Below are 21,664 nucleotides of genomic sequence, written 5' to 3' on the forward strand. Positions count from 1 at the left end.
TGGCAGTCCGGGACAAGTAGCGGCCACAACCGGTAGTTGCCCTTGCCACGATTTGAGCTTCGTCTCAGCGCCCGGCAACGGTGACAAGAACTGTGCGGGGGGGGGGGGGGGTTGGGGGCTGGTTTTTGAGAGGGGACAGAACTTTGTAGCGTCACGTGCCCTCCACCTGACGTTTGATATCGTTTTAGTTTGATCTCTCCACCAATCATCTTCCTTCTATTGGACACGTCTCCGCGGGGAGAAGATGAGGGAAAGAGATGAGGGTGCGCGCTTACGTGACAACGTGGCGGTTAACAGCCAATGATAATCGCCAGTAAGGGTTGTACCGCTGTGTCACACTTCCTATTGGCTGAAACGTTACCACAGGCCGTCGATGATTGGCTGTCGCTGAGATGAGGCCCTGCCCACAGGGCTGAGGTATTTAGAGGCAAAGACTGCCAACGCGGACGCTGATCTGCGGGTGTTTGCTGAGGAGCTCGAGGAGGTGGCACAGTTGATCTGTTTTGGGTAAGTTCACGGTAATTTTAAAGATGTCAGTTTAGGGATGGAGACATGTTTAGACTGATGGAGGACAGCTGTCCTCTCACTGAGATGTCTGACTGTCTCAGTTTAACACTTTTCCAGTTAAATGGCAGATTTTCTGTTAGATTGTCCCTGAAGGCATCATTGCTGCTGTGAACTGAAAACTTACTCCAGAGTTTTTACTGTGTTGTGTCCTGAAGTGAAGAACTTTGTTTTTTCTCCATCTGACAGCCCAGAAATCAGTCATGATGCTGCTGAGGTCACTTCTATCCGCCTACTTGGTCGCCGTGGCCTTTGCAGTCCCTGCCCAGGAGAAGCGCATCCATCACCAAGCTGACCTGAGCAACCACATCCATGATGATGATCACGGCTACCAGTACGACCACGAGGCCTTCCTGGGAAAGGAGGAGGCCAAGACCTTTGACCAGCTGACCCCCGACGAGAGCAAAGACAGATTAGCGTAAGTTCCACCATCCATCCATCCATCCATCCCTCCCTCCCTCCCTCCATCCATCCATCCATCCATCCATCTATCCATCCCTCCCTCCCTCCCTCCCTCCATCCATCCATCCCTCCCTCCATCCATCCATCCATCCATCCATCCATCCCTCCCTCCCTCCCTCCATCCATCCATCCATCCATCCATCCATCCATCCATCCATCCCTCCCTCCCTCCCTCCCTCCCTCCATCCATCCATCCATCCATCCATCCCTTCATCCATCCATCCATCCATCCATCCATCCATCCATCCATCCCTCCCTCCCTCCCTCCCTCCCTCCATCCATCCATCCATCCATCCATCCATCCCTCCCTCCCTCCCTCCCTCCCTCCCTCCCTCCCTCCATCCATCCCTCCCTCCCTCCCTCCATCCATCCATCCCTCCCTCCCTCCCTCCATCCATCCATCCATCCATCCATCCCTCCCTCCCTCTCTCCCTCCCTCCATCCATCCATCCATCCATCCATCCCTCCATCCATCCATCCATCCATCCATCCCTCCATCCATCCATCCATCCCTCCATCCATCCGTCCATCCGCCCACAGCAGCTCAGTCCTGTAGAAATTCTTCTTGGGTTAGTGGTGTTTGTTTAGCGGTGGGAGACAGAGAGGTAGTCCACATAAGTCAGGACCTGAATGAGGATTTGAGCGTGTCCATGGGGCACCTGCTCCATCACCCTCCATCTTTAATTTTGTTTTTTATATTGTGATAAAGTGTACATTTGCAAGGAAACAAAAATGAAGTCAAGATATTTTAGGTTAGATCAACATACAGAAAACAAACCAAGAGGGAGCAGGTAAACGCATGATGTAAAAGGTTGAGAGAAAGTAGAAGAAGCAGCAGGCTAGCTGGTTGGGGTGGATCACACATTCAATCCTTCTGCAGTAGTTTTAGATGGAGCCGTTTCCTCTGACGGGTCTACAGAACCAGACCCATGCTGCATCATCCCATCCTGTTTCTAAGGGTCAAAAACAAATCTAATAGTCATTAAAATGTTTAGATATTTTTAAAAGTATTTAATATTTTATTTTTATATTTATTTAATTTAAAATCTTTTATATACGTTTAATATTTTATATATCGATATTTTATTTTTATATTTATATATTATTAAGAATTCATTTATTTTTTAATATCATATATACACTATGTTGCAGAAAGTATTGGATCACCTGCCTTGTCTCTCATATGAACTTAATAGACCTCCATTCTTAATCAGAGGAGTTCATTATGACGGTGGCCCTCCCTCTGCAGCTGTAACAGCTTCAACTCTTCTGGGAAGGCTTTCCACAAGTTTAGGATTGTGTTTATAGGAATTTTTGGCCATTCCTCTAGATTTGCATCTGTGGTCAGATGCTGGATGAGAAGGCCTGGCTCTAAGCCTCTGCTCTTATTCATCCCAAAGGTCTTCTATCAGGTTGAGGACTCTGTGCAGGCCAGTCAGGTTCATCCACACCAGACTCATCCAGGTCTTTATGGACCTGCTTTGTGTAGCTGGAGATTTAACTCCTCCAGCTTTCCAGCTACGTGGCTGAGATGTGCCAGTTTAGCATCATTCATGATCTCCTCTAGTTCAAGGCTGATATTTCTTTTTATTTAGCTGCATTTCCGGCTGGTGGAAACCAGGCAGGGTTTCATCTTTCATCTGTTTCCTGCTAAAAACAGGACCTTACTGACGAGAGGGGATGTAATAAGAAAACATTTTCCACATTTACTGTAAAACCCAGAACAAGATATCTTCTTTAATCACAGACCTGTTTCTTCATCTCTCTTTCACTCTCGCTCTCTCTCTCTCTCTGTTTCTTGCCCCCTCCCTCTCTCTCTTAAATGTGGCGAGGTTTGGTAAACCCTGACCTTTGGCCCACAGTTGTTGTTTTTCTCGATGGTTTTTGGTTGTTGGTAAAAACAAATTTTTTGTGGTCTGGAATGTAGACCAGAAATACATTTTCCCAGTAGGGAAGGTGTTGCACATGGTGTCCACTCATGTGCTGCTGATGCTCCGATGTAACTGTCCACCTCTCCTCACAGGAAGATTGTGGACCGCATCGACACCGATAAAGATGGCTACGTCAGCCACGCAGAGCTGCACCACTGGATCAAACATCGGCAGAGGAGGTACATCGAGGAGAACGTCAACAAGAACTGGAAGGACTACGATCAGAACAAAGATGACAAGATCAGCTGGGAGGAGTATAAAAATACCACCTATGGATACTATCTGGGTAATCCTCTGTTGTACGCTCATTTCTTTCTTTTGGTTTCCATTTCTTATTGTGCAACACTTTGTTTTTCTCTTCAGGTGAGGAGTTCGATGATGTGGAAGACAAGGCCACCTATAAAGCCATGCTCACCCGGGACGAGCGGCGCTTCAAGTCAGCCGACCGAGATGGCGATGGGATTGCCACGAGAGAGGAGTTCACTGCCTTCCTCCACCCTGAGGAGTTTGACTATATGACGGATTTGGTAGTTCAGGTAACCAGGATGTTGTAACTGATCCATCTGCTGCAGTCTGACCATCTGGGTTCTTTTTCAGCACATCTGAACGAAACTCATCTGACTAACTAGAAAACAAACCAGTAAACTCAATGAACCAGTTAATGAACTGGTTAAAGGGACCAGTAAATGAGCCAGTGAACTAATACAACAAGTAGGGCTGCAACTAATGACTATTCTGATGGTCGGTTAGTCACCAACTATTAAAACGACTAGTCGACCAATCAGATTATGTATCTCATAATTATTAAATAGCTCTTCTTTCACTTTCAGCTTTGAAATCTTGCATGAGGTTGTTATGTACGTCCGACGTGCCTCCTCTTTACATGTTCGAGCATTGCAGACGTACTTCCGTGATATGCAGGGTCCGCTTTACAAACCTCACATGTATTTAAATTATTTTGTAAGTTTAATCTGAAGTCATTCCAGACTTTTGACGTCCTCTGCCGCAGTTTTGCTCCCTGGTCCGCCGCCATATTTTTCCCCTGGCGGACTTTATTTATACAACTCTCAGCAGAGATAAGAAAATAAGACTTTTTTTTTTTTTTTTTTTTTTTGCTGACAATAGTCGACGGGTAAATTCATTGTTGACTATTTTTATTGTCGACTATTGTTGACTATAAACAAGTACACTAAACTAACCAGTAAATGAACCAGAGAACTAAACAAACCAGGAAATGAACCGGTAATTAGCCAGTAAGCTAAATGAACCAGTTAACAAACCAGTGTATTAAATCAGCCAGTAAACCAATAAAACGAGTAAACCAAACTAACCAGTAAACTAAACTAACCAGTTAACAAACCAGTGTATTAAAGGGACCAGTAAACAAAATGAACCAGTAAATGAACCAGTAAGCTAGATGAACCAGTGATGGTCTGGCTGCTGTGTGCTTTGCCAAGGCGAACTTTATGGGTATATGGCTGCTCACGTTTTCCATGTGTCCCTGCTCCAACACGCCTGATTCAGATTAATGAGTCACCGTGCAGAACTTGATTAGAACTTGAATGGTAGTTGAATCCATTTGATTTGGATTAGGTGTGTTGGAGCAGGGACACATGGAAACATGCAGGAATGCAGCCTTCAGGATTGCGTTCCCCACTACTGTGCTACCAGTTAAAGAACTGGTAACTGAACCAGTAAATGAACCAGTAAACTAAACGAACCAATAAAGCAAACGAACATTAAACAAGCCAATAAATACACTGGTAAACTAAACAACGAAACTAACCAGTAAACAAACTACTAAACCAAATGAACCAGTAAACAAGCCGGTAAATAAATTGGTAAACGATGACAAGAACATGTGATCTTCTCCGCAGGAAACTATAGAAGACATTGATAAGGACAGCGATGGGAAGATCAACCTGGATGAATACATCGGTGAGTTTCTCTCCTCCTCTCTGTGATCAGCTGCTTCTCCTTTGACAGCCACCTGATTTCATGTTTTTGGACCTCCGCAGGGGATATGTTCACCCCAGAGGACGAAGAAAGTGAACCGGACTGGGTCCAGACGGAGAAGAAACATTTCGCTGAGTTCAGAGACACCAACAAGGTGAAGAATGATTCTTCCATTAGTTGGTTTTCTCTACTAATACTAACTCTACTAAGGAGGTTTCGTCCTCCTGTAGGAGGTTTCGCTATCATGTAGGAGGTCTGAGGAGGGATGAGGTTTGAGGAGATCTATAGAAGGATGAGAAGGTCTGATAAAGGGATTAGGAGGATCTGAGGAGATCTATGAAAGGATGGGGGTAAGGTGGGAAGAGGAGGTGTAAGGAGGGATGAGGAGGTGTAAGGAGGGATGAGGAGGTGTAAGGAGGGATGAGGAGGAGGTGTGAGGAGGTCTGAGACATCCCTGTTGTGCAGCTGTCCAGTAGCAGCATCATGATGATCTTCATGCTTCTGTTCCTGATGTTCCAGGATGGATACCTGGATGCTGGAGAAGTGGCCCACTGGATTTTACCAGGAGACGTGGACCATGCAGACAACGAGGCCAAGCACCTCATCCATGAGACGGACACTGATAAGGTACATCTGATGGTCTCTAAAACCACAGACCTGAACCTGGTGCCATCCTTAGACAAGGCGATGCCATCCTTAGACAAGGTGATGCCATCCTTAGACAAGGTGATGCCATCCTTAGACAAGGCGATGCCATCCTTAGACAAGGTGATGCCATCCTTAGACAAGGTGATGCCATCCTTAGACAAGGCGATGCCATCCTTAGACAAGGCGATGCCATCCTTAGACAAGGCGATGCCATCCTTAGACAAGGCGATGCCATCCTTAGACAAGGCGATGCCATCCTTAGACAAGGCGATGCCATCCAGAGTAAATCCTCATGTCCAGAAACAGATGGTTTAAAACCAAACTTTGTTTGTCTTTAATTAATGTTTAATGTTTCTATAAATCATGTGATTCCTGAAAAGACTAGTTAACCACATGTCTGAAGATGATTGGTTGGTTTAATTATGGGTTAATTAATTACTAACCATCCTCTTTTTCTCTCCTGCTCTCTTACATTCCTCCTTCCCTCTCTCTGTCTGGTCTTCATCCCTCCTTCCTCCTGTCATCTCTCTCTGGTTTTCATCCCTTCTTCATCCTGTTGTCCCTCTCTGGTTTTCATCCCTTCTTCCTCCTGTCATCTCTCTCTGGTTTTCATCCCTCCTTCCTCCTGTCATCTCTCTCTGGTTTTCATCCCTCCTTCCTCCTGCCATCTCTCTCTTCGGTCTTCATCCCTCCTTCCTCCTGTCATCTCTCTCTTCGGTCTTCATCCCTCCTTCCTCCTGTCATCTCTCTCTGGTTTTCATCCCTCCTTCCTCCTGCCATCTCTCTCTTCGGTCTTCATCCCTTCTTCCTCCTGTCATCTCTCTCTGGTTTTCATCCCTCCTTCCTCCTGTCATCTCTCTCTGGTTTTCATCCCTTCTTCATCCTGTCATCTCTCTCTTCGGTCTTCATCCCTTCTTCCTCCTGTCGATCATAAACGGATGAACGGATGTTGGCGAACGGCAGGATGGGAAAATCACAAAGACGGAGATTCTGTCCAACTGGAACATGTTTGTGGGAAGTCAGGCAACCAATTACGGCGAAGATTTAACAAAGAAGCACGATGAACTCTGAGCTGCTGCCTTCATTATTCACTTCGCATGCTGAGGAGATTTCGGTCACCTTGGGTTAAGGGACAGGGTTCTGGTCCGGAGTCCAGGTCCGGTCCTTGGACCCACATTCACACACACACACACACACACACACACATACATACTGTGTATGTAAGTACTGTCGGTGCTGAGGAACATGCAGGTCTCTCTGTGGTTGTTTTACTAATGTTTTTCCTGTTGTCCCATGGAAAGGTTGAGCTGTGAGCTCCCAGGGTTCCTGACCCAGATTTTCTCCAACATGCACTGATGCTGTTTTTCTAAAAAGGTCAAAATGTTCAAATACGGTGCTGATGATGTTCTTGTGTTATGAAAATATGTAAAAGTGCAGAAATGTCCAAGTGGAACAAAGGGAAACAAAGTGAGAAACTTTTCTGACTTCACTATTAAAATTCTTGTTTTTCTTTTTTCTATAAATGTAGTTTTTTTTGTTTTGTTTTTTTTGTCATCTCATCCATCCTCAGTGAGACGTGAGACCAGGTTTAGTATCATCTGAACGTTAGGCGGGAAAAAAGAGATTTTTTTAAACATCAGCTTGATGATTGAAAACGTTTCACCCATTTTCTACACCGAGCAGAGGCTGGATCAGAGAAAAGAAGGATTGGTTTAGGATGTGTGCTGCAGAAAGAACCACTGTCCATGCACTGCTCATCATTTATTACAGCAATGTCAAGTCCAAAAGACAGACTGACCTGTTTTTTCAAATGAAATCAGCTCCAGTTCATAACAAATTACGACATATTGAAATTCTTATTGATAGACCTCATTATTTCTACCCTATATCCTAAATGATATACCCAGCATAAAGGAAGTATATCTTCACAACTACAAGGTCTGTAGTTATAAGCCTGGTCTCTACAGAAAGGTCAGATGTGAGAGATTACTACAGAAGTGTAACAATCAACATGTGATACTGTGTCAGAGTAAATTAATCTGGAACACAGTAGAAAATATAAATGGTTATCTAGTCCTGAAAGAAAACCAGAGAATAGCAACCCAGTTCATCTAGGAATGAGTAAAGTAATCCTAGGGAATGAGTAAATTAGCCCTACGAATTACTGAGATAGTCCTACACATTAGCAAAGTACTCCTTGGAAACAGGATAGTAATCCTAGGATTGAGTAAAGTAGTCCTAGGAACGAGTAAAGTAATATCTGAGGAGCAACTGTGCTACGGTAGAAGGTAAAGGTGAACCTGAGCAGGTTTCCAGGTAGAGGTGTTAACGCAGGTAAATATCTCAGGAAGCTGATGATGATGATGATGGACGCCTCTATCAATGGTCAGAGTCAGGAAAATCCAGGGATAGCCCCACATTCACCATAGAAACACCATAAACATCCAGAAGTGAACCGATAGTCTATGATAGGCAGAGTGAATCCTTCATTTAAAACCTCCTTAATCTCCATGGAAACCAGCAGGACCTTAATGGTTCATCTCAAACAAAGGCAGAATCATAGGAAAACACACAAGCAGAGTTTTTAGAGCTGGAATGAAACTTTTCACCACAAACAGCAAAAGTAAGACCTGGTTTCTGGTTCTGGCTGCTAGCTCCAGAGTTTCTGTCCCACCGTGATGAGACAGACGTCTCTGGAACCAGCAGAGTCTCTGCTGTTTGTGTGGAGAAATTAGCAGAAGCTCTAAAGTGGACAGAGATGTTCTCATGGTTTTCTTACATTCACATATAACTGCTTGGGGTTTGAACTGTGTTTGGTTTGGATGCCAATGCTTGGAAGAGTCTTTTAACTGAGTTTTTCCTGTCGTGTTGCTATGCTACATGTTAGCATTGCTGCTTCCTGACATTTGCTAACATCTGCTGGACTTCCAGACTTCCATGCTGAACCATGTACAGGGGTTATGTGATAAAGAGGTTAAAAAAAAATATTTTATTAATTTTCTGTACCGCTTGGTCCAATTCAGGGTTGCGGGGAGGCTGGAGCCTGTCCCAGTAATTAGCAGGCGAGAGGCAGGTGCACCTGGGCAGGTGGCCAGTCCATCGCAGGGCTGACACAGAGAGACTAACAACCACTGAAACTCACTCCTAGGGAGGATTTAGAGTGACCAGTTAACCTAACATGCAGGAAGCCAGAGAACCCGGAGAGAACCACGTATACGGGAGAGCATGCAAAATCCACACAGAAAGCCCGCTGTTCCAGACCCAGATCCATTCATGATCCATATTAGTTTAGTTTCCATTTAGACTGAACAGGGAGCCAAAAAGGTAAGTTAAACTGGAGAAACTGAGTTGTTTCTTTTTAAAGAGCGATGCATAAACATGACCACATAAAATGTAAATATGTAAGATTATGCTCAATCTCATTACCATCTTTAGTCTTTTGGGAGGCTAACATAGCACAACAACAAATTAACAAGAGGACATTAAAGTTCACAGTAATGACCAAAATAAGAGAAATGAAAAATATAAAATATTATTGAGTTCAGATCAGAAGGGTGGGCTGTAACAGTGACATTAAAGTCTGGTCAGAACAACCCAGATGTTTCAGTGTCAGGTCATTCAGTCAGAAAAGCTAACAAACCAAAGTCCACAAACACTCAAGGACCACAGCAAACAGAGTTATGGACAGCGAAATGGCCTGTGGGACTCTGGGGGCAGCTGATGGGTATCGGCAGGCAAAGAGGAACATGGCTTCAACTTGGGCATGAAGGAAGTTCCATGGAGAACGACTTCTGGGCGGCTTCAAGGAGATTCTGGTCCACCATCCGGCGGCTCAGGAGGGGGAAGCAGTGCTCCATCAACACTGTTCAGTCGGGATGGGGGGCTGCTGACCTCGACTCAGGGTGTTGTGGGTCAGTGGAAGGAATTCTTCGTCAATCGCACCAAGACGTCTTCTGACGAGGAGCCAGGCGTGGGCTCTGCTATCTCTGGGGCTGAGGTGGTTAAAACCCTCCTGGTGGCAAGGCCCCGGGGTGGATGAAGTACGAGCTGTCTGGTCCCTGTAAGACCGGTGCCAGAGCTTTGTCCACTTTTTCTTTTTTTGTATTTTTATAGAAAGTATTTGTATTAAAGGAACATAAACAACACCTACGCATCCATACACACATTATACTGATGGAGATACAGTTCATGTCTCATTGAATGTCGCTTGTGGTTGCAAACACGTTCCATTTTCCAGCCGTAGCCTTGGCGAAAGGGCCATCCTTTCCATGTTTTGAATATTAGTTACAATATCCATCCAGTCTGTTTCCGCTGGAGGTGTGGCCTGCAACCGTTTCTGGGTTTCAGCCTTCTTGCTGGCTGCTAATAATTTTTTTTTAAAAAGACTGAAAAAGATATGGGTAATTCCAGAATTGGAGGACAATTTGGGCATAGAAACATTTGAAAAATTAACTATTAAGTATTTTTTCATCTATTTTTGAAAACAGCACTATAAACAAACAAAGAATTGCATTTCTCCAGCTTAAGGATCAAAATATACTTTTCATGAGATGTTTTATGTGGTGTTCGTCATGCTTAGTGCAACCCTGAATACTTAGGAACCCCCAAAGTGCATGTGCTCTCTCTCTTTCTCTATATATATATGGCTAACCTAAAAAAAGTTCCCGGTTTTTCTTGAAAACTCCTTCTCGAAGATTTCAGGACTCGAGCAACAACAATATTCTGCTAAATTATACACACATTTAATCTTACTTTAGACCAGGGATTGCCCCTTCTGAGTGAACTGAATTAGATGCAACCCTGTAATTAAAGTATTGGGCTGAAAATCAATGCTAATGTTAGTTTTCATTTGGGATAATATGTTAGCTGTGAAATGTAATGTTACTTTAACACTGAAGACAGAGTTGGTTATATTAAATAATAAAGGAAAAAACTAAATCGGTTTGTGTTAATTTTACAGTATGAGTAACAGGGTTGCATTGGTTAGAGTGACACACTCAGTCAAGATTGAAAAAATGGAAGAGAAATCTTACCCTTGGTCTGTCCACGCTGTTAGCAGAAATCTTAATGAGTCATTTCTTCTGTGTCATGTAACTCACTGTTTTTCTTCTTCTGTCATGCTAAATAGGTTTTGTAACAAGGTTGCACACATGTTGAGGGACACAACTTCAGCACATTATTACAGTTTTTTAAGATATGCTGATTATTAAATTCAAATGTATCCATAATAAAAGAAAACACTTAGACAAGGTCATCAAAAAAAAAAGTCCATTAAAAACTTTCTCCAATGGTTATATTTGACATGCAAGTTTGTCATTTAGAAGAAAGGATAAGAGAAAAATGCCATTTTAGGGGGTACTTGAAATCTGTAACTACAATTACATTTTTTCTCAAGACAAGTGTAATTTACACAAGCAGTGCCTGTGTTAGTGTATTGTGCACAGATTACTGGAAATTTTACAGGTGGGAAGTAAAATGTCCTCCATTTCTGGAATGTCCCAAGAATCGGGGAAGTAGGTTCATTTTTTATTATTTCTATCCTATTGTGGATGTCTAAGGGCAGTTAAGACCATCTGTCAATATTTGACTTGATGTGTTTACGTATGGGGCCATAGTTCCTTTCACATATTTTGGATAAATCTTTAGTTATCCTAACCCCCAGGTACTCAGTTTGCTGAGTTCTATTAGAAATTAAATTTATTTAGCATGTCTTTCTGATGAGTGTAGTTATAACTTAAAAATGGAGTTTTCTGCACATTTAATTTTTTTCTTGTCTTGTCTTTTAATGTAGACATCAACCTAGGGATGCTAACCTCTGGTGCTGTGGTACAGTAATATGTCATCTGCATACAGACAAGTCTTTGCTCAAACTGACCATTATTCCTTTTATTAACGGACCATCCCATATTGACGGTGCTAAAGGAAGAAAAGAGCTGGGCTGAGCGGACAGCCTTGGCGGCAGCCCCGCTCTCCTGAATCAAACGCCTTTTCAGCATCTAGACTGAGGACTACAGCTCTGTTATTATTCCTAGTCACATGATCAAGCGCATGCATCACCCGTCCAATGTTGCCTTGGCGTCTGTCTATCACGCCTATTTGAACTGGATCCACTAGCTCTGGTTTTATATGTTCTAGTCTTTTAGCCAGTATTGATGCATACAACTTATAATCAATATTCAGTAGAGAAAACTGTCTATATGCATTATATATTTTTTTTTATCCCTCCCCTCCTTATGAATATGGAAATGATTGCTTCCCTTCATGTTCTTGGTGGATGTGGTTAAAGCAGTCTGAAAGTATGGGTACTATTTGGTACTTCTACCATTATACCAGGCAGGAAAGCCACCCGTTCCTGGTGCTCTGTGGACCTCCAGCTTAGAAATTCCATTTCCTCCTTCATGATTTCTCTCTTTACCGCTTGTTCTGTTCTTCACCTGTTGAGGGAATCTAGTGATTCTAGAAGTGTATTTATGTCCTGGGGGCTAGTTGTATTAGGATCTTTATATAATTCCCTGTAATAGTTAAAAAAAATGCACACGTTGTAATAGCAGTCATTTAAATTGGAATAATAAAAAAAAAAAAAGTTTAAGTCCAGCCAAAACAGTTCTTTGTGGCTCCATCAGTTCCCCTTTTTCCATTTCATCAAGTATCTGTATATGAGCATACATGGTTTACATTTAACTTTGTTATCTCCATTAAATCAAGAGCAGAGATTTTTATATGCATTAAATCTGTTTTCTTTACCTGACTGATGCGGCGAGGGCTGCTGGTGGCAGAAGGAGCAGGATGCTATTCGGCTCCATCTCTGATGAAGTAAACATGGATCAGAACCATATTCCATCCATCCATTTTCTGCCGCTTATCCGAGTCGGGTCGCGGGGGCTGCTGCCTAAGCAGGGAAACCCAGACTTCCCTCTCCCCGGCCACATTCACCAGCTCATCCAGAGGGATCCCGAGGTGCTCCCAGGCCAGCCGAGAGATTTAGTCCATCCAGCGTGTCCTGGGTCTTCCCCAGGGCCTCTTTCGGGTGGGATGTGCCCGGAACACCTCACCAGGGAGGCGTCCAGGAGGCATCCTAACCAGATGCCCGAGCCACCTCATCTGGCTCCTCTCGATGTGGAGGGACAGCGGCTCTACTCTGAGCCCCTCCCGGATCACCGAGCTTCTCACCCTATCTCTAAGGGAGAGCCCGGCCACCCTGCGGAGAAAACTCATTTCAGCCGCTTGTATTCGCGATCTTGTTCTTTTGGTCACTGCCCACAGCTCATGACCATAGGTGAGGGTAGGAGCGTAGATCGACCGGTAAATTGAGAGCTTTGCCTTTTGGCTCAGCTCCCTCTTCACCACGACAGACCGATGCAGAGTCTGCATCACTGCAGACGCTGCACTGATCCGCCTGTCCATCTCCCACTTCATCCTTCCCTCACTCGTGAACAAGACCCAGAGATACGTGAACTCCTCCACTTGGTACAGGACCCTATTGCAGACCCGAAGAGAGCACTGCACCCTTTTCCGGTTGAGGACCATGGTCTTGGACTTGGAGGTGCTGATTGTCATCCCAGTCGCTTCACACTCGGCTGCGAATTGCTCCAGTGGGAGCCGAAGATCACGGCCCGACGAAGCCAACAGAACCACATCATCTGCAAAGAGCAGAGACCCAATCCTGAGGCCACAGAACCGGATCCCCTCAACAGAATCGGTGACAAAGGGCAGCCTTGGCAGAGTCCAACCCACACTGGAAATTATTCTGATTTACTGCCGGCAATGCGGACCAAGCTCTGACAACAGTCGTACAGGGACCGGACAGCTAGTACAAGTGGGTCCGGCACTCCATACTCCAGGAGTACTCCCCACAAGAGTCCCCAGGGGACACAATCGAAAGCCTTCTCCAAGTCCACAAAGCACATGTAGATTGGTTGGGCAAACTCCCATGCCCCCTCAAAGACCCTGAATAGGGTGTAGAGCTGGTCCACTGTTCCACAACCGGGACGAAAACCACACTGCTCCTCTTCAATCCGAGGTTTGACTGTCCAACAGACCCTCCTCTCCAGCACCCCTGAATAGACCTTACCTAGGAGGCTGAGGAGTGTGATCCCCCTGTAGAGCACACCCTCAGGTCCCTCTTTTTGAAGAGGGGGACCACCACCCCAGTCTGCCAGTCCAGGGGAACTGTCCCTGATGTCCACGCGATGCTGCAGAGGCGTGTCAGCCAAGACAGCCCTACAGCATCCAGAGCCTTAAGGAACTCTGACCGGACCTCATCCACCCCCGGGGCCTTGCCACCGAGGAGCTTTTTAACCACCTTAGTGACCTCAGCCCCAGAGATAGGACAGCCAGCACCAGCCACCCCAGACTCTGCTTCCTCATCGGAAGACGTGTTGGTGGGATTGAGAAGGTCTTCGAAGTATTCCCTCCACCGCCTCACAACGTCCCGAGTTGAGGTCAGCAGCCCCCCAGCCCCACTGTACACAGTGTTGACGGAGCACCGCTTTCCCCTCCTGAGCCGCCGGATGGTAAATGGCCTCTCCAAACTCCTCCCATGCCCGAGTTTTTGCCTTAGCGACCGCCAAAGCTGCGCTCCGCTTAGTCCGCCGATACCCATCAGCTGCCTCTGGAGTCCTACAGGCCAAAAAGGCTCGATAGGACTCCTTCTTCAGCTTGACGGCATCCCTTACTGCCAGTGTCCACCAACGAGTTCGGGGGTTACCACCATGACAGGCAACGACGACCTTATGGCCACAGCTGCGGCTGGCAGCCTCGACAATAGAGGCACGGAACACAGCCCATTCAGACTCAATGTCCCCCGCCTTGACCGGGACATGGTTGAAGCTCTGCCGGAGATGGGAGTCTAAACTCTTTCTAACAAGGGACTCTGCCAGACGTTCCCAACAGACCCTTACAACACGCTTGGGTCTGCCAGGCCTGACCGGCATCCTCCCCCACCATCTGAGCCAACTCACAACAGGTGGTGATCAGTTGACAGCTCCGCCCCTATCTTCACCCGAGTGTCCAGAACATGCGGCGGCAAGACTGCTGCTATTTGGTGCATAAGCACAAACAACAGTCAGGACCCGTCCCCCCACCCGAAGGCGGAGGGAGGCTGATGGGTATTTTTCTATCATAAAATAAGACACAAAGAACTCAGAGTGAAGTCAGCTTCATCGCGATGGGGAGAGACTGTGGTTCAGCACTCAGAGAGTGTCTGGTGTCAACTCCGAAGTCTCAACCCCAGTGCACCCTTTTTATTGAGCAGCTATCACACTTCAGTAGAGCAAGCAAAGTTCTGGCAAACTTCAAACAGGGAAACACATCAGCATACAACACTTTATGACCCTTATCACACAGAGCTGTGACCACCACATCCTGTCCTCTGCAGGATGGGTGAGACCCCAAATCATTACCCATCCTTAAGGGAGAAACTTTAAACTGTTAACTTTAAACTGTCAACTTCTTACTCTAACAGAGGCCAGTGGCGAAGTCAGACGATTTTTCCAGGGCTTTAGCCCTGGGTCTTTTAAGTCTAGCCCCGGCAGCAAAGACCAGTGTAAATCTCTTTATATAGATGCTGTTAAACTTAACTGCCTCCCGCTTCTCCAGCCGCTCCGCTCCGTTATTTCTCAACAACCACAGGCTACACACACGCACCCACACTCACTCTAACATCTAGAGCAACACTGGGCTGAGCAGGGCTGGACTGTGGGTTGGAGGGTCTGATTAGCCCTGTCACTAACGTCAAATGAAGTTACTGGGTGTCAGATTACAGTAGTTGCTTCTATAGCGCCACAAACCCACAGCCGATAACCAGGGGGCTCTGTGTACGCATGTGCAGAGGAGAGAGCAGCAGTAGTTGGAGCGCAACAAACCAGACCTAGCTAGCAAAATGGACAGAAAATCTAAAATAAAGCAGTTACAACTCCTTAGCTAGAAGAAAAGTAAAGGGTTAGACAGTATTGTCCCAAATATGTGTATTTTTTGTTTGACACAAGCAGATCCCCGTCGGGGGTTGCTACACAAGACATTAGATTATGTTACACAAGCGCAGATGTCAGTGTGTGCGCGCATCAGCGCTGACATATGTCATGTATGTCCTACACAGTCTATGTGCATATCAGCTAAATAACACCAGACTGTTTAGTTTTTAATAAAAGAACTCAAACTTTTTATTGAGCAAATGAGACTTGTGCTGATTGCATAGAAATCAGATCAGAATAGGTCAGTTTGATCTGGTAGGGGTATAATGTTGGGGGAAACACTGAAGATTAGTCATGGAAATTGGGAGTTGTCTTATAATCAGGAGAGAGAGTGGAGAGAGGACACACACACATATAAAGTTACGGTAAGGCACGTTAACGTGTTAATCCCGCGTTGATGCAACGCTTAACACCGTTCATCTTTTTAATTGCACGTTAAGTTTTTTTTTTTTTTTTTTTTTTTGCTGTCTGCTGGCTTTGATGACAGAAACATGGCGTCCCTGTCTCCTGCTGCAGCGGTACGTCTGATGTAATCAGGAGAGAGCAGGTTTATTAAAATAAAGAGACGTTTTATGTCTGGAACTTAAGAAAGAAAAAGTACTGACGTTTCTCTTTGTCAAAACCCATGCAGATGGACAGAACATCGTGATTTTTGAACGAGAAACTGCTCCCAAAAGACAATTAGAAACTGTTTATTATTATTATTATTATTATTATTATTATTATTATTATATTATTTAATAAATGCAGTTTTAATTTGGACAAGACAGCAAAGTAAGACATTTTATGAATATGAGGCGGCATGTCTCAGTGGTTAGAGTGGTCGTCCTGCAGCCCAGGGGTCGCCGGTTCGATCCTGGCCTGGAGAGCTCATGTCGAGGTGTCCCTGAGCAAGACTCCAAACCCCTAATTGCTCCTGATGGGTCTTGGTTGAACACCTTGCATGGCAGCTTCCGCCATCAGTGTGTGAATGTGACGTACATGTAAAGTGCTTTGGATAAAAGCCCTATATAAGTACAGGCCATTTACCATTTAAGTTTTTATAAACGTAAAGCATAAATGGGGCCACCTTCTGCCTCTGGTTCGGTGAATCTTGGTCATAGCGAGATGAAACTTCCAGCTGTGGAATCTGTGAGATGTGAGCTTTCAGTAGAGGAGTCGTTTGTTCGTGTTCATGTCGTGGGGTGGACACGGGGAGACATCATTTGTGTTTACATAATTTTTGGACTTTGTATACCTGGTCTGGATAATGAAGCAGTAAAGGTGCATGGATGGAAGTTATTGTGCATATTGTGAATATTTCTCTCTCCTCGAAGCTGTGAGATTCTAATCCTGCTTTTTGTTGTTGGTTTTAAAAATTTCCATAACCTGTAATATTAATCAGAATATTGTGTTGAATATAGGGAGACATAAACACCAGAGAGTTTGAGTAGAATTGACAATTCTTTGTTTCCCAGAAGAATAAAAGTTACATATCTCTTAAGAGGAGGCCATCTCTTAGCCTTAGCTGCTGAGCTCTAATACATGAAGTGCAGAGTCCTCAGGTTCAGCCAGAAAGACCTGCCTGTCCTCAGAATCCTCCTCTTTTATACTGTTACAATGCATGAGACTATGCGTGTGTATGTTTTGTGCCAGTTCATGTGTATTTTTGCAGAGCGTCGCGCCTCTTCTCAGTTTCTCCTTCGGGTGCTGACGGGTGTTGAGTCCTTGAAGAGTTCTGCAAACAACTCTGCACTGTCTGTATTATACTTATCTTACATTTCCTTGCTACTCTTCAGATTATTCCGGCTTCAAGGCCTGCCACTGAGGTGGTTTCAAATTCTCCCTTTTCTGGCCTCTTTATTTAAAGTTAACTAGGTGAAAGAGCTGTTAAAGCCTTAAGCTGTTTTCTTTGTTATTTATCATCTAGCTTCTACGTGTAAGCTGCTACTGCTATTATGAAATACTTCTGAAGAAAGTTTCTGTTTTCACACATGCATATATTTTGTGAGAAGTACTGAGAATAATATTATGCTAATATTTACAACCTGATGCTGATATTCATCACATATTGTTCCTTCTGTGTTTAGAAGGAAGCAGCTTCACAGCTTTAAATTCATCCTGCTGACTTTTACCTTTTAGTTAGTAAATCCTGAACATTTCATCCTTCTTTCTCATAAATATTTGATTTTATAAATATATTTGAGGAAATATTTTAACTGTTGGTGTTTAAAGAAAAAAGAAAACTGCAGCTAAATCTGTTTAGGTGTTTAGTGCAGGGGTCTGCAGCCTTTCCAATACAAAGAGTCATTTTTCCCTCAGCCAGCTAAATAAAACTACTTCAGAGACGCAAATGTTACCAGACTCTTCAGCAGCAGTCGATATATATATATATATATATATATATATATATATATATATAAGCTCCCCTAATTTTTAAATTTACATCTGATCCGGGCTAAGCCCAGGGTGTCCTCAAAAGCTGGAGATGCCCCTGAGGGATGCTACCCTTTCGTCCACCCCAGGGGCCAAGTCGGGGGGCAATGAGCATGCCCACACCTGCTCGGTGCCTCTCTCCAGGATAAGCTCCAGACTGGAAGAGGGTCCAGCCCGTCTTAAGGACAGTGGTTCCAGAGCCCAAGCCATGCGTCGAAGTGAGTCCAACTATATCTAGCTGGAACCGCTCAACCTCGTGCACCAGCTCAGGCTCCTTCCCCACTAGAGAGGTGACATTCCACGTCCCTAGAGCTAGCTTTTGCACCCGAGGATCAGACCGCCAGGGTCCCCACCTCTGACAGCCGCCCAGCTCACAATGCACCCGACCCCTACGGCCCCTCCTGCAGGTGGGTGAGCCCACGGGAGGAGAGGCCCATGTCACCTTTTCGGGCTGAACCCGACTGGGCCCCATGGACAAAGGCCTGGCCACCAAGCACTCGCCTCCGTACCCCACCTCCAGGCCTGGCTCCAGAGGAGGGCCCCGGTGACCCATGTCCAGGCAAGGGAAACCTTGGTCTTTGCTTTCTCCTCATCATAGGGGTGATTTGAGCCGCACTTCGTCTGGTCCCTCCCCTAGACACCTGTTTGCCATGGGTGACCCTACCAGGGGCATGAGCCCCCGACAACATAGCCGCTAGGATCGTCAGGATGCACAAACTTCTCCACCACGATAAGGAGGCGGGTCAGTCAATCATATTACTCATACAATAACTACAAGTGTAATCATTCTTTTACTTGTAAAATGCATTTATTTATTTGTTATTCTCAGTTACATCTCATGATGTATGTTTTCTTTTCCTTCTGATATAGAACATTGATGTTATTATTCATTGTATGTGAGGACAGACTGAGTATTCTTTCGGATTCATGATGTGGGAGAAAGATGAGACTGATAGGCAGTTGATAGAAAAGTTGTTTAGAGAATGACACCTCTCAATCTCCTTTCTCCTACTATCAGTCTGAGAGACTGATTTTCAGCTGGAACCAGGTTGAATAAAAACTGATGCTAATGATGCAAAGTCAGGGTCTCTCTCGACTTCACGCGAGTCTGGACGACACTCTCAACTTGCAAGTGAAATTGTTTGTACTTTATAGTTCTCCTGTAATAAATCTTCTAATTACTTTTACTCATTCAGATTCTTATTAATTTTTCTATAACACATGTCCCTCTGGGAGGAGAACCCGGGAAAGACCCAGGACATGCGGGAGGGACTACATTTTTCAGCCGGGCTGGAACGCCTCAGGATCCTCCCGGATGAGGATGGATGGATGGAAAGCAGAGGACAATAATAAACAGAGGCCGGAAACTGCAGACAGAAGCTTTATTTGACTTTGTGGTTTTTTAAGTGAGAAAATGATTGCGCAGATATTTTATAAGTGACTTGTTGATCTTGAAGGCCTGTGTGGGATGTGGCAGAAAACGTTAGATTACACGTGCAATCGACCCTGATAAAAACATCCCAAGACCTTGATACCACCCCCTTAAACTATATACCAAAATGTTCAGAGTAACTAATACTGAAAGATGAACCTGTATCCCAGTCTTACTCCGTCAGAGCTAAAACAAGTTTTCCTCAAGGACCTCTCTAGTCAGGTTACTTGGAGCGTTTTTAGTCTGGTTTAGAGGTTTAATACGAGGCAGAATGGAAGGAGCTTCACAAATCTTATCTGACCTGGCAAAGATTAAAATGTGTTACAGATATGGTAAAAATATCCCAGACATTCCTAGATACAAAAATATATCTGAAACATAAATTCCTAAAAAAGACCTCTCTCCATTTTCCTCTTGTGGATGTTGTTTATTCCTCCTCCAGGTTTGTTTTCTGTTAGAATAACTAGCATACCAGTCCCAAATAGCCCAGGCTGATGCCGTCCTTCCTGGTCTGGATGGAAGTTTTCCTTTCCGTTTCTGATAGAGGTTTTCCTTCCCGGTTCTGGTTCTGATGGAGGTTTTCCTTCCTGGTTCTGGTCCTGATGGAGGTTTTCCTTCCCGGTTCTGGTTCTGATGGAGGTTTTCCTTCCTGGTTCTGGTCCTGATGGAGGTTTTCCTTCCCGGTTCTGGTTCTGATGGAGGTTTTCCTTCCTGGTTCTGGTTCTGATGGAGTTTTTCCTTCCCGGTTCTGGTTCTGACGGAGGTTTTCCTAACCGTTTCTGGTGCAGATGGAGGTTTTCCTTCCCGGTTCTGATGGAGGTTTTCCTTCCTGGTTCTGATGGAGGTTTTCCTTCCTGGTTCTGGTCCTGATGGAGGTTTTCCTTCCCGGTTCTGGTTCTGATGGAGGTTTTCCTTCCTGGTTCTGGTTCTGATGGAGTTTTTCCTTCCCGGTTCTGGTTCTGACGGAGGTTTTCCTAACCGTTTCTGGTGCAGATGGAGGTTTTCCTTCCCGGTTCTGATGGAGGTTTTCCTTCCTGGTTCTGATGGAGGTTTTCCTTCCTGGGTCTGGTCCTGATGGAGGTTTTCCTTCCCGGTTCTGGTTCTGATGGAGTTTTTCCTTCCTGGTTCTGATGGAGGTTTTCCTTCCCGGTTCTGGTTCTGATGGAGTTTTTCCTAACCGTTTCTGGTGCAGATGGAGGTTTTCCTTCCCGGTTCTGATGGAGGTTTTCCTTCCTGGTTCTGGTTCTGGTCCTGATGGAGGTTTTCCTTCCCGGTTCTGGTTCTGATGGAGTTTTTCCTTCCTGGTTCCGATGGAGGTTTTCCTTCCTGGTTCTGGTTCTGGTCCTGATGGAGGTTTTCCTTCCCGGTTCTGGTTCTGACGGAGGTTTTCCTAACCATTTCTGGTGCAGATGGAGGTTTTCCTTCCCGGTTCTGATGGAGGTTTTCCTTCCTGGTTCTGGTTCTGGTCCTGATGGAGGTTTTCCTTCCCGGTTCTGGTTCTGATGGAGTTTTTCCTAACCGTTTCTGGTGCAGATGGAGGTTTTCCTTCCCGGTTCTGATGGAGGTTTTCCTTCCTGGTTCTGGTTCTGGTCCTGATGGAGGTTTTCCTTCCCGGTTCTGGTTCTGATGGAGGTTTTTTAATGCTTCAGAATGAAATAAAATCTAACTTTCTGTTCTTTGCTCATCAGGACGGACGTCTGACGCTCTCTGAAGTGCTGGACAAGGCGGACTTCATCAGGATCAGCACCATCACAGACTATGGAGGGATGAGGGTGGATGGCCATGATGAGCTGTGAATCTAATCCAGGGGTGTCAAAGATATGGTCCGGGGGCCAAAACCAGCCCAGCAGAGGGTCCAATATAGCCCATGGGATGAATTTGGTAAAAATAACATTGAAGGCTAGAATATAAGATAGAATAAGATAGAAGTTAGGACTGTAATGTTCTAATAAAAGTAACTAATATAATAAAAGTAACTAATATTTTTAATGTCTAGATTTGGGAAAGTTACTCTGATCACCATGTGAAATACTGGATTTTCCACTTCCAGATACCAGGAATTACATGTTTGTGGATTTTATAGATCCATGCTGATCTAGGGACATAATGAACGTGGAAATGTGTAAAATAAATATGTATATAAATCAAAATAAAATAAAAATGTTATATTTATTTCACTGGAGACCGGATTGTTCTGAATGTGGGACTAGGACGAGTTGGACTCCTCTCGTCTGAGCTCATCAGGTTCTGATCATGAACTTGTGAAATTGAAAATATTTGACCAG

General features: G+C 44.8%; 1 protein-coding gene across 2 annotated transcripts; it reads left to right on the forward strand.

Moving 5' to 3' along the window:
* The first annotated feature begins 388 nt into the window (after positions 1-388).
* Positions 389-21,551, forward strand: rcn3 (reticulocalbin 3, EF-hand calcium binding domain). 2 transcript variants are annotated; one of them, XM_042002806.1, is made up of 8 exons: positions 389-507; positions 754-982; positions 3,050-3,243; positions 3,321-3,493; positions 4,835-4,895; positions 4,976-5,067; positions 5,433-5,540; positions 21,068-21,551. In XM_042002806.1, exons 2-8 carry the CDS (start codon positions 768-770, stop codon positions 21,173-21,175), a joined length of 951 nt encoding a protein of 316 aa, XP_041858740.1. In that variant the 5' UTR covers positions 389-507; positions 754-767; the 3' UTR covers positions 21,176-21,551. The 2 variants fall into 2 exon arrangements, with proteins under 2 accessions (XP_041858740.1, XP_041858749.1); XM_042002815.1 differs by lacking the exon at positions 21,068-21,551 and adding an exon at positions 6,525-7,067.
* Positions 21,552-21,664: the final 113 nt, after the last annotated feature.

The sequence above is a fragment of the Melanotaenia boesemani genome, chromosome 2 (assembly GCF_017639745.1).
Source record: "Melanotaenia boesemani isolate fMelBoe1 chromosome 2, fMelBoe1.pri, whole genome shotgun sequence".
In the NCBI taxonomy this organism is placed as follows: Eukaryota; Metazoa; Chordata; class Actinopteri; order Atheriniformes; family Melanotaeniidae; genus Melanotaenia; species Melanotaenia boesemani.

Coding starts and splice junctions, on each gene's coding strand:
- rcn3 (XM_042002806.1), top strand. CDS start 768: ATGATGCTGCTGAGGTCACTTCTATCCGCCTACTTGGTCGCCGTGGCC. Junction 983..3,049: donor GAGAGCAAAGACAGATTAGC/GTAAGTTCCACC, acceptor CTCTCCTCACAG/GAAGATTGTGGACCGCATCG. Junction 5,068..5,432: donor AGTTCAGAGACACCAACAAG/GTGAAGAATGAT, acceptor CTGATGTTCCAG/GATGGATACCTGGATGCTGG.